We start from the raw sequence: 15,575 nt of genomic DNA, 5'->3' as shown, positions 1-15,575 counted from the left end.
TGCGAGTGGGGTCCGTGTACCCCCAGTGGGGTCCGTGCCCCGCGGGCATCACCCCACATACCCCATCCCATGGCAGTCCGGCCCTGCGAGGCCCCCGCCGCTGAAATGGCCTTTATTTCCCCAAAATTATTGTGGGAGAGGTCCTGCAAACACCCTGGGGCAGGGGGAGAGGGAGCGTCCCGCAGCCGAGGGGGTGCAGTGGGCAGCGCTGCTGGGGGGGCTCCTGCCATCACTGAGGGGTGAAGGGGGCACAGAGCGGGCTGAGGGGAGCCCTGAGGGGCTGGGGCCGGGATGTGACCCAGGGAAGGGCAGGGACAGCAAAGTGGGCACCGGATAGCAGGGTGGGCACCCCCTGGGCACCCTGTGCCATCCCTTAGCATTTGGGGGTCTGTTCTGGCCATGCCCAGGGGGTGAAGGGGGCACAGAGCGGGCTTAGGGGAGCCCTGAGGGGCTGGGGCCTGCCTGGAAGGGCAGGGACAGCAGGGTGGGCACCCTGTGCCATCCCCCAGCGCTTGGGGGTCTGCTCAGCCCCTCCTGAAGGAGTCAAATCTGCTGCTCCCAAGCTCTGGAGCGCTGCAAATGTTCACAGAGTTCACCCCCAGGCCGGGGCGGCGTCCATGGGGTCTGTGGGGACCCCAAAGGCTCAGGGCTGCTGCTGGTACTGGCCCTCGGTGGCAGTGAAGAAGTCCTCGAGGACGCTCCTGAGGAAGTCGAAGGTGGGGCGCTCCTCGGGGTTCTCCTTCCAGCACTGCCTCATCAGCTCGTACAGCTCCGGCGGGCACTGCTCGGGCTGAGGCATGCGGTAACCCCGCTCCAGGTTCTGGATCACCTCGGGGTTCGTCATGCCTGGAGGGAGGGGAATGATGTGGGGATCAGGGTGGGTCACCCCCGTGGTGGAGGGGACACCCTGGGGTTGGTCATCCCTGCCAGGACCCGGTTTGGGTCACCCCAATGTTACAGAGACCATCCCGGGGTTGTCACCCCTGCCAGGATCCAGTTTGGGTCACAGGAACCATGCCAGGATTGCTCTCACCCCTGCCTGGACAATGCCCAGGACCCAATTTGGGCCACAGGGACCACTCCAGGATTGGCCATTCCTGCCAGGACAACACCCAGAACCCATTTTGGGTGGCAGGAACCATCCTGGGGTCAGCCACCCTTGCCAGGACAATGCCCAGGACTTATTTTGGGTCAGCCCCAGGTTTTGGGGACCAGCTTAGCGTTGGTCATCCCTGCCAGGACAATGCTCAGGACCTATTTTGGGTGGTAGGGAGCCCCCTAAGATTGGTCACTGCTGCCAGAACAATGCCCAGGACCCATTTTGGGTCACCCCAGGTTTTAGGGACCACCCCAGGATTTGTCATTCCTGCCAGGACAATGCCCAGGACCCATTTTGGGTGGCAGGGACCCCCCTAAGGTTGGTCACCCCTGCCAGGACAGTGCCCAGAACCCAATTTGGGTCACAGCTGCCACCCCACCCTCCCAAACCCTGCATGGGGGGCACCTCCCACGCCTGAAACCCCTCCCCAGGTGGCTCCGGTGCCCGGTGCAGCCCCGTTGGGCAGGGAGCCAGGCTGGCAGTGGCGTGCGTGCAGCACTGCATGCACACACACACACACCCACACCCACAGACAGACACACAGACACACACACCCACAGGCGGACACACAGACACGCACACCGAGGGCGTGCCAGCCCCGCAGCTGCCCCACAATCCCGACCTGGATACGGGATGCGGCCGTAGGTGACGATCTCGGTGAGCAGGATGCCGAAGGACCACACGTCCGACTTGATGGTGAACGTGCCGTAGTTGATGGCCTCGGGCGCCGTCCACTTAATGGGGAATTTGGCTCCTGCGAGGAGGGAGGCGAAGGGAGGGGATGAAGCGCCCAGGCTGAGCGGGAATCGCAGCGTTAATCCCGGGGACAGCCCCCAGCCCCCGGCCGGGCTCTGTCGCTGCGCTTTGGTGGCAGCCGCGCAGAGCGGGAGCCCCGCTGCAGCTGCGGGCAGCGAGGTGGAAAAGGGACAATCATCCTTGCACCCCTCTCCTGCAGCTCCCCGAAGATCCAGGGCCCCTGTGCCGATGTCCCCAAGCCCTGTGACCCCCGGGCCGGGCGGGGCTCACCCTCCCGAGCCGTGTACTCGTTGTCCTCGATGAGCCGGGCCAGCCCAAAATCGGCGATTTTGCAGCACAGAGTGTCCGACACCAGGATGTTGGCGGCCCTCAGGTCCCTGTGGATGTAATTCTTGGCCTCGATGAAAGCCATGCCTTCAGCAACCTGGGGTTTGTGATTATTAATGAGTTGCAGTTGTTAATTAACGGCTCCAGCCGTGCAGAGCTCTCTCAGCTCCATCCCCATCCCTCTGCTCTGCCCTCACCTGAGCTGCCATGTCCAGGAGTTTGTTGATGCTGAGCTTGACTCCTTCCGAGGTCTTGAGGAAATCCACGAGGCTGCCTGAGATGAAAGCAGCAGATCTCAGCTCCTGGGGGCTCTGGGAGGGTCACAAGGACACTGTCCCCCGCAAAAAGCTCTGGGACTGTGGCCAGGAGAACACACAAAGGGATTTTTGCCCAAGCTGGAGGTGGGAGAGAACGAAGGCAAAGCTTCCCCGGGGCTGGAGGCAAAACAATCTCTAAAATTAACAAATTTCCACCTTGCCAATCTTTCATTTTCACTGGTTTTGGAGCCTGCACTAGGAGGTGCTGCAGTCACATCCCTGCAGGGGATTAAGGAATGGCAAGCACAGCACTGTGTCCCTGCCAGGACAGTGCCCAGGACCCAGTTGGGACCACAGGGACCTCCCTAAGATTGGTCACCCTTGCCAGAACAACGCCCAGGACCCAGTTTGGGTGGCAGGGACCATCCCAGGCTCTGTCACCCCTGCCAGGACAATGCCCAGGACCCAGTTGGGACCACAGGGACCTCCCTAAGATTGGTCACCCTTGCCAGGACAATGCCCAGGACTCAGTTTGGGTCACTCCAGGTTTTAGGGACCACCCCAGGCTTGGTGACCCTTGCCAGGACAATTCCCAAGACCCATTTTGGGTGGCAGGAACCACCCCAGGCTTGGTCATTCCTTCCAGGACAATGCCCAGAACCCATTTTGGGCCACAGGGACCACCTCAGGCTCTGTCACCCTTGCCAGAACAATGGCCAGGACTCAGCTTGGGTGGCAGGGACCATCCCAGGCTCTGTCACCCTTGCCAGGACAATGCCCAGAACCCAATTTGGGCCACAGGGACCTCCCCAGTCTCTGTAACCCCTGCCAGGACAATGGCCAGGACTCAGGGTCACCCCCAGGTTTTAGGGACCACCCCAGGCTCTGTCACCCTTGCCAGGACAACACCCAGGACCCAATTTGGGCCACAAGGACCCCCCTAAGATCGGTGACCCTTGCCAGGACAATGCCCAGCACACATCACTCTGCCAGTTTAAATGGGAATTTTTCCCAGCTTGAACTTTACCCCAAAGACCTTTCCCAACCTTAAAACCCCAGACCTCCGTGGCCACATCCCCGAGGATGGGGCAGCGCCTGGAGCCCCCCGGGGCGGCCTCACCCTTCTCCATGAACTCGGTGATGATGTAGATGGGCTCCTTGGTGACCACGGCGTAGAGCCGCACCAGCCGCGCGTGCTGCAGCTTCTTCATCAGGTTGGCCTCGGCCAGGAAGGCGCTGGGGGACATGCTGCCAGCCTTGAGGCTCTTCACTGCCACCTTCGTGTGCCCGTTGTAGAAACCTTGGGGTGACACAGAGTAGAAAATTTCTAGAGTAGAAATCCACTTTGATTTAAGCAGAATGCACATCTTTGAGTTTAGTCTGTCGTTTGAAAACTACAGAAAAGAAATTTTCTAGAGTAGAAATCCATTTCGATTCAAGTGAAATGTACATCTTTAAGTCTCCAGTTTAAAAACTACAGAGTATAAATTTTCTAGAGTAGAAATCCATTTTGATTTAGGTGAAATGGGCATCTTTAAGTCTGTAGTTTGAAAACTACAGAGCAGAAATTTTCTAGAGTAGAGATCTATTCTGATTTAAATGAAATGTAAACTTTGAGTTCAGTCTGTAGTTTGAAAACTGGAAATGGATTTCTACTCTAGAAAATTTCTAGAGTAGAAATCCATTTTGATTTAGGTGAAATGTCCATCTTTAAGTCTGTAGTTTGGAAACTACAGAGCAGAAATTTTCTAGAGCAGAAATCCATTTTAAGTGAAATGTCCATCTCGGAATTGTCCGGAGTGTGAGATCCCAGCTGGGGGATCCCTCTGCTCTCCCTGTGCCTCAGTTTCACCCTGACTCACCCATCCAGACCTCTCCGAACTGCCCCGCTCCCAGCTTCTCCACCAGCTTCAGCGACTCCCGCGGCACCTCCCACTCGTCCTGCCACCACGGCTTCTGCGGCTTCTGCGTCTGGCAGGGCTTGCCCAGGCGGCAGCAGAGCCCGTCGGAGCTGCCTGGGCCACGGGGAGGCAGAGCTGGGCCAGCGCCGGCGCCCGGCAGAGCCAGGGCTGGCCTGGGGCAGCGGGAGCAGCGGGTCCTGCTCATCGCAGCCCGTCCCATCCCATCCCATCCCATCCCATCCCATCCTGTCCCGTCCCGTCCCATTCCTTCCTGTTTCACCCCATCCAATTTTCTTCTCTTCCATTCGCATTTCATCTTGTCCCACATCATCCTATCCTATCCCATCCCATCTCATTCCATTCCATCTCCATTTCATCTTGTCCCATATCACCCTGCCCCATCCCATTCTGTCCTGTCCCATCCCGCTCCCATCCCATCCCACAACTTTCCTATCCCATCCCATTCCCATCCTGTACCATCCCCTCTTATTCTCTCCTATTCCCATTATCCCATCCTATCCCATTCCCATTCCATCGTGTTCTACTCCATCCAATTCTCTCCCATTCCCATTTCATTTTGTCCCATATCACCCTGCCCCATCCCATCCTGTCCTGTCCCATTCCACTCCCTTCCCATCCCATCCCACAACTTTCCTGTCCCATCCTATCCCATTCCATCCTGTTTGGTGCCATCCCCTCCAGTCCTATCCCATCCTGTACCATCCCCTCTTATTCTCTTCGATTCCCATCCCATCCCATCCCAATTCCATTGTGTTCCACCCCATCCAATTCTCTTCCATTCCTATTTCATCTTGTCCCATATTGTCCCATATTGTCCCATCCCATCCCTGCCCCATTCCCATTCCATCCCATTCCCGTTCCCATTCCCATTCCATCCCATTCCCATTCCCGTTCCCGTTCCCATTCCCATTCCCACGTGTGTAGTGCTGCACCAGCTCCCTGAGGCTGCTGAAGGGGGCGCGGGGGGAGATGTAGAAGCCGCCGTTGTCCAGGTTCCGGATCTTGTAGTGCTTCACCGTCTCTCCCTGGCTCTCGTCCAGGTCCCGCACGGACAGCGAGTACGAGCCTGGGGACAGGGACACGCGTGGGACCCCCGAGCCCTCCCGAGCCCCCCGAGCCCCGGGGACCCGCGGGCGGCACCTTTGGAGGTCTCGCTCTCGCGGATGAGGAAGGAGCCGTGGGTGTTGCCCGAGGCCAGGAGCTGCCGCTCGGCGTCCTTGCGGCTGATGTTCTTGAAGAACCACCTGGGGACACGGCAGGGTCAGGGCACAGGGGACCCGGCCACCGGGGATTTGTGGGGTGCTGCAGGCTCCTTCCCAGAGATCAGATCCCGCCGGGACACATCCATCTGTCCATCCATCATCCATCCATCCATGGATCCATCCATCCATGGATCCATCCATCCATGGATCCATCCATCCATGGATCCATCATCCAACTTTCCATGGAACCATCCATCCATCATCCATGGATCCATCATCCATCCACCCCTTTGTCCATCCATGGATCCATCCATCCAGGGATTCATCCATCTCTCCATGGATCCATCCATCCGTCCATCCACCCATCCGTCTCTCCATAGATCCCTCTATCCCTTTGTTTCACCATCCTTCCTTCCTTCCATCCATCCCTCCATCCTTCTGTGCATCCATCCATCCATCCATCCATCCATCCATCCATCCATCCATCCATCCATCCATCTCTCCATGGATCCATCCACAGATCCATGCATGGATCTACCTTCCCTTTGTCTGTCCATCTATCTATGGATCCATCTCTTTGTCCATCTATCCCTACACCCATTCTTCCTTCATCCATCTCTCCATAGATCCATCTATCCATCCATCCACCCCTCTGTCCACCCCTTCATCCCTCCCTCCATCCATCCGTGGATCCATCCATCCGTGGATCCATCCATCCATCCATCCATCCATCCATCCATCCATCCATCCATCCATCCATCCATCCATCCCTCCATCCCTCCATCCCTCCCCACTCACGGCTCGGGCTCCAGGCTGTTCACCAAGGCCACGAAGTTGTGTGGGATCAGCCCCTCCTGGCCCGTGGTGAGCGACTGCGCCTTCCACCACTCCCCGTTCCTGCAGGGACAGAGCTCAGTGAGACACCCAGACCCTCAATGAGCCTCCCAGACCCTCAATGAGCCCCCCAGACCCTCAATGAGCCCCCCCAGACCCTGGCCCAGCCCCTCTGAGGCTCCTCACTCTTCCAGCACTCGCAGCTTCTCCCCCTTGCGCAGCCCCAGGTCCCCGTCATGCTTGGGCTCGTAGTTGTACAGGGCCACCACCAGCTTGTCTGTGGGGACAAGAGGAGGGACAGGGTGGCAGTGACCACTCGGGGGGTGTCACAGTCCCTCCCCAGGCCACAGCCATGCCTCACCTTGCATGGGGGAGCACGGAGGTGACAAGGACTCGTAGGACACCAGGGGGTCTCGGACCTCGGAGCCGTTGCGGATCGGCCTCTGCCAGGGGACAGGAGCCTCGTGAGCCCCCAGCTCGTGGGGTTTGGGCACCTCTGGGGGTGTTTGGGCACCTCTGGGGGTGTCTGGGCACCGGGATCAGGGTCTGTGACCCCTCCTCACCTGGCGCTTGCTGTCGGGCTCGATGGGGTAATTGCAGTGCTCGCAGATGTCGATGTTCTCGATCCAGTCCTCGTCGTAGTCTGAGCTGCAGCAGCAGCCCATGGTGGCTGTGGGGGACACAGGGGACACAGGGCAGCCCCATCAGTGGCTCTCCTACTGCTCCAGGACATCCCCATTCCTGCATCCATCCATCCATCCATCCATCCATCCATCCATCCATCCATCCATCCATCCATCCATCCGCCCATGGATCCATCCATCCATCCATCCATGCATGCATCCATGGATCCATCCATCCATCCATCCATCCATCCATCCATCCATCCATCCATCCGTCCGTCCGTCCGTCCATCCGTCCGTCCGTCTATCCCTCCGTCCGTCCGTCCATCCATCCGTCCATCTGCCCATGGATCCATCCATCCATCCATCCATCTGCCCATGGATCCATCCATCCATCCATCCATCCATCCATCCATCCATCCATCCATCCATCCATCCATCCATCCATCCATTCCCTGGGACATTCCCTGACTGTCACCAGCCGTTATTTCCTCCTAATCTATCCTGCCTTCGTTAATTAAAAGCACTGAAGGCAATTAGTGCCCAGCCTGAGGCTCCTCTGTGCCGGCTCCTCCCCGCTGTGCCACCCTGGGGCTGATCCCTCTGCTCTCCCTGCACATAACAACCTCCTCATTAACATCCCATTAGCAATTAACATAGCAATTAACACGCTCCTGCAGCTCGCCTTTAACGAGCTCTGGCTGGGCAAGCACCTCCCCGACCCTAAAACCCATCTCACAGCCGGATGTGGGCACATCCAAACTCCTTTTCCTACAAATTCCCATCCCACATCCCCACATCCCACCCAGCCCCATTCCTGCTGCAGCAGGGCTGTTCCTAAACCCCCGGTCCTGCAATGCCCTCGAGGCTCAGCCACGGTGACAACGGTGTCCCCACGATGGCACCAGGGTGTGGGCACCTTTGTCAGGATCTCTGCAAACCCCACGGGCACCTCTGGCATTCCTGAGAGTGCTGAGAGTGGCACAAACCCTACAGGAACCTCTGGGTGAGAGCACTGAGTGTGGCACAAACCCTGTGGGCACCTCTGGGATTCCTGAGAGTGCTGAGAGTGGCACAAACCCTGTGGGCACCTCTGGCATTCCCAAAAACGCTGAGTGTGGCACAAATCTGGGCATCTCTGGCATTCCTGAGAGTGCTGAATGTGGCACAAACCCTACAGGAACCTCGGGGTGAGAACCCTGAGCATGGCACAAACCCCACGGGCACCTCTGACATTCCTGAGAGTGGCACAAACCCCACGGGCACCTCTGGCATTCCCAAAAACACTGAACATGGCACAAATTTGGGCACCTCTGGCCTTGCTGAGAGTGCTGAGCGTGGCACAAACCCCGTGGGCACCTTTGGCTTTCCCAAAAACGCTGAGCGTGGCACAAACCCCGGCGGTGGCGCGTGGGCCCCGGAAAAGTCTCTTCTGCAGAATCCCCCACGCCCACGGGGCCAGGATTTGTCCCCAACCCCTCATCCCAGGTGTGACTTCCGGCCACCAGCCAGCCCAGGTGTGTCACAGCCCCAGCTGTGGCCCCTGACGTGGCAGCCAGGGCACGTGGGGCCTGTTCAGTGAGGGTTTGGGGTCCTTAAGGAGGGTTTGGGGTCCCTAAGGAGGGTTTGGGGTCCCTAAGGATGGTTTGGGATCCTTAAGGAGGGTTTGGGATCCCTAAGGAGGGTTTGGGATTCCCAAGGAGGATTTGAGGTCCTTAAGGAGAGTTTGGGGTCCCTAAGGATGTTTTGGGGTCCTTAAAGAGAGTTTGGGGTCCCTAAGGAGTGTTTGGGATTCCTAAGGAGGATTTGAGGTCCTTAAGGAGGGTTTGGGGTCCTTAAGGAGAGTTTGGGGTCCCCAGGGGGGGGTTGGGATCCTTAAGGAGGGTTTGAGGTCTTTAAGGAGGGTTTGGGGTCCTGAAGGAGTGTTTGGGATTCCTAGGAAGGGTTTGGGGTCCCTAAGGAGGATTTGAGGTCCTTAAGGAGGGTTTGGGGTCCTTAAAGAGAGTTTGGGGTCCCCAGGGGGGGTTTGGGCTGTCCAAGGAGGGTTTGGGATCCCTAAGGATGGTTTGGGGTCCTTAAGAAGGGTTTGAGGTTCTTAAGGAGAGTTTAGGCTCCCTAAGGAGGATTTGAGGCCCTTAAGGAGGGTTTGGGGTCCCCAGGGAGGGTTTGGGGTCCCAGGGTTGCCAGTTCAGCCCCCATCCTGCACTTCCAGGTTTGATTTTTGAGGAGCCCAGAGGTGACAGGAGCCCCGGGACTGTCCCCACAGTGCCAGAGGAGCAGGTGGCAGCTGATTCTGGCCAGGGGGACACTCAGGAGGGAGGTCCCCACACCCTACAGCGCTGCTTTGGGCACCCCAAACCCACCCCGGTGCCTTCAGCCCCTGGGGACACATCTGGGGACACATCTGGGGACACATTTTGGCACCCAGGAAGGGCTCTGGCCGCACTGCAGGAAGGGTCAGGGTTTCCAAACACAAATTTCCTTTTGCTGACTCCTTCTTTACAACTCCCAGCACCACCAAGACCTCCTACATCTCATCCAGGTAACCAGGAGAGCAAAAAAATCCAAAATTCACCAACATTTCGAGGCCTCTTTTGAGCAGGACCCAGCTCAGGCTCAGCTTTTATGGACAAAAACAACATCAAAGTGCCCACATCTCAGCCAGGTAAGAAAAAAATGCAAAATTCACCAACATTTTGAGGCCTTTTTTGAGCAGGACCCAACTCAGGCCCAGATCTAAGGACCAGAACAACATCCAAGAGCCCACATTTCAGCCAGGTAACCAGAGAAGTAAAAAAATCCAAAATTCACCAACATTTTGAGGCCTTTTTTGAGCAGGACCCAACTCAGGCCCAGATCTAAGGACCAGAACAACATCCAAGAGCCCACATTTCAGCCAGGTAACCAGAAGAGTAAAAAAATCCAAAATTCACCAACATTTTGAGGACTTTTCTGATCAGAACCCAGCTCAAGCTCAGCTTTTAAGGACCAGAACAACCTCAAAGTGCCCACATTTCTTACCCAGAGCTACAGGACAGGTGAGAGATCCCAAACCCACTCCCCAGAGCCCTTCAGACCCCTCCAGGAGCTGCTTTTCTGTTTTTTCCTCCCGGGCTGAGGAGGGAGGTGCTGCTATTGTGCTTTTCTTTTTTCCTCCCGGCCCCAAGCCACAGCGTAATTTCCACCCAGCAGCCGTTTCACGAGAAAAAGAAAAACCAAAAAAAAAAAACAACAAAACCCCAAAAAAGGGTGTTTGAAGTTGTGTTTTTTTCTCTCTCTTTTGGTGCAACCGAATTTCTTTGTGCCAAAGGGGCTGGCAGGGAGGTGCCCCCCGAGCGTGTTCAGGTGGGCACGGGTGTCTCTGCCAGGTGTGTGCTTCAATTTTTGGGGTTTTTTCCTCTGGGTTTGGGCTCCCTGTCCTGTCCTGTGCTGTCCCTTCCTCCCACGTGGCCCTGCTGCTTTGTCACCAGGGTGGGAGGGCTGAGATCTGCATGGTCCCCATGCCTGGTGCCAGCCTGGGCCAGCTGGGAGCCCTTGGGATGGGCACCTGGGGCTGGCACAGCCTGGCAGGGCCACCAGGGCCGTGTCCCCAGTGCTGCCACTGAGCTGGGCACCGGGCTGGCAGCGAAAATGGGAAATTCTGAGGGCCTGAGACCCAAACTGGGCACCAAAAATGGGAATTGGGCACCAAAAATGGGAATTGGGCATCAAAAATGGGAATTTCTGAGGGCCTGAAACCCAAATTGGGCACCAAAAATGGGGATTTCTGAGGGCCTGAAGCACAAATTGGGCACCAAAAATGGGAATTGGGCACCAAAAATGGGAATTGGGCACCAAAAATGGGAATTGGGCACCAAAAATGGGAATTTCTGAGAGCCTGAAACCCAAATTGGGCACCAAAAATGGGAATTTCTGAGGGCCTGAAACCCAAATTGGGCACCAAAAATGGGAATTTCTGAGGGCCTGAATCCCAAATTGAGCACCAAAAATGGGAATTTCTGAGTGTCTGAAACCCAAATTGGGCACCAAAAACGGGAATTGGGTACCAAAAATGGGACTTTATGAGTGCCTGAATCCCAAGTTGGGCACCAAAAATGGGAACTTCTGAGGGCCTGAAGCCCCAAATTTGGCACCAAAAATGGGAATTGGGCACCAAAAATGGGAATTGGGCACCAAAAATGAGAATTTCCCAAATTGGACACCAAAACTGGGAATTTCTGAGGGCCCGAACCCCAAACTGGGCACCAAAAATGGGAAATTCCCAAACTGGGCACCAAAACTGGGAATTTCTGAGTGCCTGAAGCCCCCAAAACTGGGAATTTCTGAGTGCCTGAGCCCCACATTTGTCACCGACCTTGAGAAGGCAGCGCGGGGCTGCCGCGGGTGCCTCGGGCACAGCCCCGGGCACGGAATCGCTGCTGGGCCCTGGGGATGGAGCCCTGGGGAGGGCCCCGGCCCCTGCAGGGCCCCATGCGGGCGGGGGACGCGGGGACAGCGCCCTGGGGCCCCCATCCCGGGATGCCCCGGGGGATGCGGAGCCCAGCCTGGCTCGGAACGAACCCGAGCCCCCATTCCCGTCCCTCCCACCCCACAGGTGCCCCCCAAACCCCGCCGGGGCCGGGCCCCCTGCCCGGCTCTCACCTGGTGAGGGAGAGGAGCGGCCGCTGTCACTGAGCCATGTCCTGCGCCCGTCACAGCCTCCTCATCCTCGGCAGCCGCGGAGGAGCCCCCCGGGCCGGGAGGGGCGCAGAGAGGAGGCCCCGAGCCCTGTGGGGTGCGCAGAGGAGCCCCCCGGGTCTGTTGGGGTGCACAGTGGAGTCACCCGATCCTTTTGCTGTGCGGAGGGGAGCCCCCCGAGCTGGGCGGGCTCAGAGCGGAGCCCCCAGAGCTTTGTGGGGTGTGGAGAGGAGCCCCCCGAGCCTTTAGGGGTGCAGAGCAGAGCCCCCCAAGCCTTGTGGGGTGCGGAGAGGATCCTCCTGAGGTTTTTGGGGTGAAAAGCGGAGCCCCCCAAGCCTTGTGGGGTGCGGAGCAGAGCCCCCGGGTCCTTTGGGGTGCAGAGCAGAGTCCCCCAAGCTGGGTGGGATGCAGAGAGGAGCCCCCTGAGCCTTGTGGGGTGCAAAGCAGAGCTCCCCGAGCCTTTTGGGGTGCGGAGAGGAGCCCCCAGATCTTTATGGAGCACAGAGCAGAGTCCCCCAAGCCTTGTGGGGTGCGGAGAGGAGCCCCCTGAGCCTTGTGGGGTGCAGAGCAGGGTCTCCCAAGCCAGATGGGATGCAGAGAAGAGCCCCTCTAACCTTGTGGGGTGCAGAGCAGAGTCCCTCGAGCCTTTTGGGGTGCAGAGAGGATCCCCCCGAGCCTTACGGAGTGCAAAGCGGAGCCCCTCGAACCTTGTGGGGCGCAGAGCGGAGCCCCCCGGATCTTTTGGGGTGCAAAGCGGAGTCCCTCGATCCTTTTGGGGTGCAGAGCGGAGCCCCCCGGGTGTTTTGGGGTGCAGAGCGGAGCCCCCCGGGTGTTTTGGGGAGCGGAGCGGAGCCCCCGGCCCCGCTGCGCCGCCGCTGTCCCCGCCTCGCCCCGGTTTCCGCCTCATGAGCGGAGCCGAGAGGAGCCCGGAGCCGTTCTCAGCTCGCCCCCGACCGCAAGAGCAGCGAGTGACAAACCCCGATGGCTTCCTGCCACCGCCGGTCCCGTGGCGAGGGCACGCTGAGAGCCCCGGGGGTGGCACCTGCGGCCAGCGCCCCTCGGTCCCTGCGCTGTCCCCTCGGTCCCTGCGCTGTCCCCGCTCTGTCCCTGCGCTGTCCCTGCGCTGCCCTCTCTGGGCCACCCTGCGCTGTCCCCGTTCCCCCCCAGTGTCCCCTCCTGGCACTGCCACCCTCCTCCCTGCGCCCCAATGTCCCCTGTGTGCGGTGGGACACTGCTCGGAGCCCCCTTGGGCTGTCACCGCCGTGCCCCCGCCGCCCTGGGCAGCCTGAGAGCCGCGGTGACAAGGAGCGGAGGGGAGCCGCGGTGGCCCCGGGGGTGGCAGCGCTGTTTTAGGGACAGCGACCACAGCGACATTGTGCTGGCGGCTTTGATCGGGCGGGAAGCCGCAGGCACAGGCAGGAAGTGCAGAGGTGACAGGGCCGGGGGGATGCGGCAGCCTGGGGGCACATTCGGGCTCTGCTCGTGTCCTGGCAGGGAGGAGCGGCCCCCAAAACGATCAAAATGATCCCCAAGGCTCCCCTGGCGCTGCTTCACCCGGGGCTCTGTGAAAGTCGCATCCCCAAGTGGCACCTGGAGGTGTCACCCGCCTAAAAAAGGGCGGGAGTCACATCTGGAGGCACAGATGAGGAAAAGCCATCGGCTCCCAGCCTCAGCTCCTTTTATTCCACCTCAAAGCGCTGAACCCCACATTGCCCACGGGACTGAACCCCAACACCCCCAGGGCCGGGCCCCAGAACGCCCCGGGGGGGTGGTGACACTCCTGTGCCCGTGGGGATGGTGACACCTGTGGGGATGGTGACATTCCCGTGCTCGTGGGGATAGTGACATTGCCATGCCCTGGAGGCAATGGTGACACTCCTGTGCCCCACAGGGATGGTGACACTCCTGTGCCCGTGGGGATGGTGACACCCATGGGGATGGTGGCACTGCCATGCCCTGGGGACGATGGTGACACTCCCAGTGCCCCACAGGGATGGTGACACTCCTGTGTCCATGGGGATGGTGACACCCATGGGGATGGTGACGCTCCTGTGCCCCACAGGGATGGTGACATCCCCGATGCCCTGGGGGCAATGGTGGCACCCACGGGCACGGTGACACTCCGCTGTCACCGCAGCCCCAGAGTCCCGAGGGCCCCCAAGTGCCCGCGATGTCCCGGGCGGGGCGCGCTCAGCACAGCGAGAAGCGGCGGGAGTTGATGTTCATGCGGGTGACGCCGATGTGCTTGAGCGGCGTGGAGAGCAGGAAGGCGGCCTTGGGGGGGATGGTGCACAGCAGATCCGAGTCTTCCTCGCAGCCCTCGAGGCCGAAGGTGGCGTCGTCCAGCATCTCCTTGTGCTGGTGGCAGGCCTGCTCCACCTTCAGCCGGTGCAGCCGCGCCCGCAGCCGCATCAGCTGCTGCGCCAGCCGCTGGTCCAGGGCCTGCATCTCCCGCTGCGGGGACAAGGGAACCACCGTGGAGCCGCGGGAGCGGTGCCCGGGCAGCGGGGACGGCGCTCGGCCAGGCCACAAACCCGCGACCGCCCCGCGGTGCCAGGCTGGGCACGGCCACGGCTCGGATCGTGCCCTCGGTGCCACCCCCAGAGCGGCAGGACGGGGTGACGAGGGGGTGACCCCCACAAGGCAGAGGCTGTGGCACCCCAGAGCCGCAAAAACCTCGGGAAAATCCAATCCCCGCAGGCCCAGCAAGGCGGGCAGAGGAGCCCAGAGCCCCGGACGCTGCCGTGCCCGGTGTCCCCAGCGCTCCGTGTCCCCGCGCCACTCACCAGCTCCGTCCTGAGCCACTCCAGAGCCGCCTCCACGGTGGCAAAGCCACAAACGCCACCCGGCTGCTGCTCCTGGGGGTGCGGGGGGCTCTGCGGTGCCCCGGGGGTGCCCCAGCGCTGCCCCCTCACCCGCGCCTCCCACTCCAGGTACGAGGGGCGCCGCGTCTGCAGCTTCAGCTTGGCCGCCAGCGCCTTCAGGCTCTCCAGGCTCTCCTGCTCCCAGGTGGGCTCCTCCTCGCCCAGTTCCTTGAATTTCAGCTGCCTGAAAGCCATGGTGGGACAGAGCGGAGCGGCCCCAAAACCCCAAAACCCCGCGGATCTCTGCGCCCTCAACGCCTCCCCACGGGTGAATGAAGCCCCCGCCCTGCCCGCGACCACGCACCCACTCCCTGCCCCAGCTGCGCCCGCTTCCCGGCTATTTATCCACCCCTCGAGGACAAATCCGATGGGCAGGGATTTCCTTATCTAGAGGAGTATTTTTGGTAGCTTTTTTTTTTTTTTTTTTCTTTATTTATTTTTTTTTCCTTTTCTTTTCTTTTTTAACATCATTGTCTCCGCCTGGGAGGAGCCTCCCCGTTCCCGGACGGAGCCTTCACCAGGCACGGAGGAGCGGGAATGATTTCATGATTTATCCGCGGCCTCAGCCGCCCCTCCCCGCTTCTTGGGGGGGCCCAAAAAAAAAACCGAGGAAGGAAAAAGAACCGGGAGGGGGGGGGGGTGCCCAGGGGGGGCAGCCGGGGTCCCGCACCCGGACGGGACCTTAAGGTGGAGCCGCGTCCGGATCTGTCCTGCGCCACCTCCCCCGTGCCCGCCGGGCTCCAGGGGCAGCGGGGGTGGCTCAGGGGTCTCGCCCGCCCACCCTCATCCCCTCCAGCCCCCCCAGAGTATCCCCAAAATCCCCCCGTGCTCCCCCCGCGCCGCTCCCCAGTCCCGCTGTCCCCTCGCGTGTCCCCTCCCGCGGCCCCCCCGGGTCCCCTCGCTGTCGCAGCGCACGCAGGGACCCCAAACCCAGCCCCAAACCCAGCCCCAAACCCGGCCCCGGGCATCGCCGCCTCCCTCCGGGCCGGGCCACCTTAAACCCGACATCCGCCA

At 60.1% G+C, this 15,575-nt stretch overlaps 2 protein-coding genes across 2 annotated transcripts; both read right to left on the bottom strand.

Moving 5' to 3' along the window:
• Positions 1–96: 96 nt before the first annotated feature.
• Positions 97–12,087, bottom strand: LCK (LCK proto-oncogene, Src family tyrosine kinase). Its single transcript, XM_054648181.2, has 13 exons — positions 11,662–12,087; positions 6,961–7,067; positions 6,759–6,840; positions 6,584–6,674; positions 6,362–6,460; positions 5,502–5,605; positions 5,278–5,427; positions 4,302–4,454; positions 3,560–3,739; positions 2,380–2,456; positions 2,126–2,279; positions 1,722–1,853; positions 97–846 (listed from the first exon to the last, which is right to left on the bottom strand). The coding sequence occupies exons 2-13, from the start codon at positions 7,060–7,062 to the stop codon at positions 644–646; spliced, it is 1,527 nt and encodes a 508-aa protein (XP_054504156.2). The 5' UTR covers positions 7,063–7,067; positions 11,662–12,087; the 3' UTR covers positions 97–643.
• Positions 12,088–13,680: 1,593 nt separating this feature from the next.
• Positions 13,681–14,758, bottom strand: FAM167B (family with sequence similarity 167 member B). Its single transcript, XM_054648292.2, has 2 exons — positions 14,484–14,758; positions 13,681–14,151 (listed from the first exon to the last, which is right to left on the bottom strand). The coding sequence occupies exons 1-2, from the start codon at positions 14,754–14,756 to the stop codon at positions 13,888–13,890; spliced, it is 537 nt and encodes a 178-aa protein (XP_054504267.2). The 5' UTR covers positions 14,757–14,758; the 3' UTR covers positions 13,681–13,887.
• Between the last annotated feature and the right edge of the window lie 817 nt (positions 14,759–15,575).

The sequence above is a fragment of the Agelaius phoeniceus genome, chromosome 22, assembly GCF_051311805.1.
Source record: "Agelaius phoeniceus isolate bAgePho1 chromosome 22, bAgePho1.hap1, whole genome shotgun sequence".
NCBI lineage: Eukaryota > Metazoa > Chordata > Aves > Passeriformes > Icteridae > Agelaius > Agelaius phoeniceus.
Note: the sequence above shows the minus strand (reverse complement) of the source record. Positions and strands in the feature narration are given on the sequence as shown.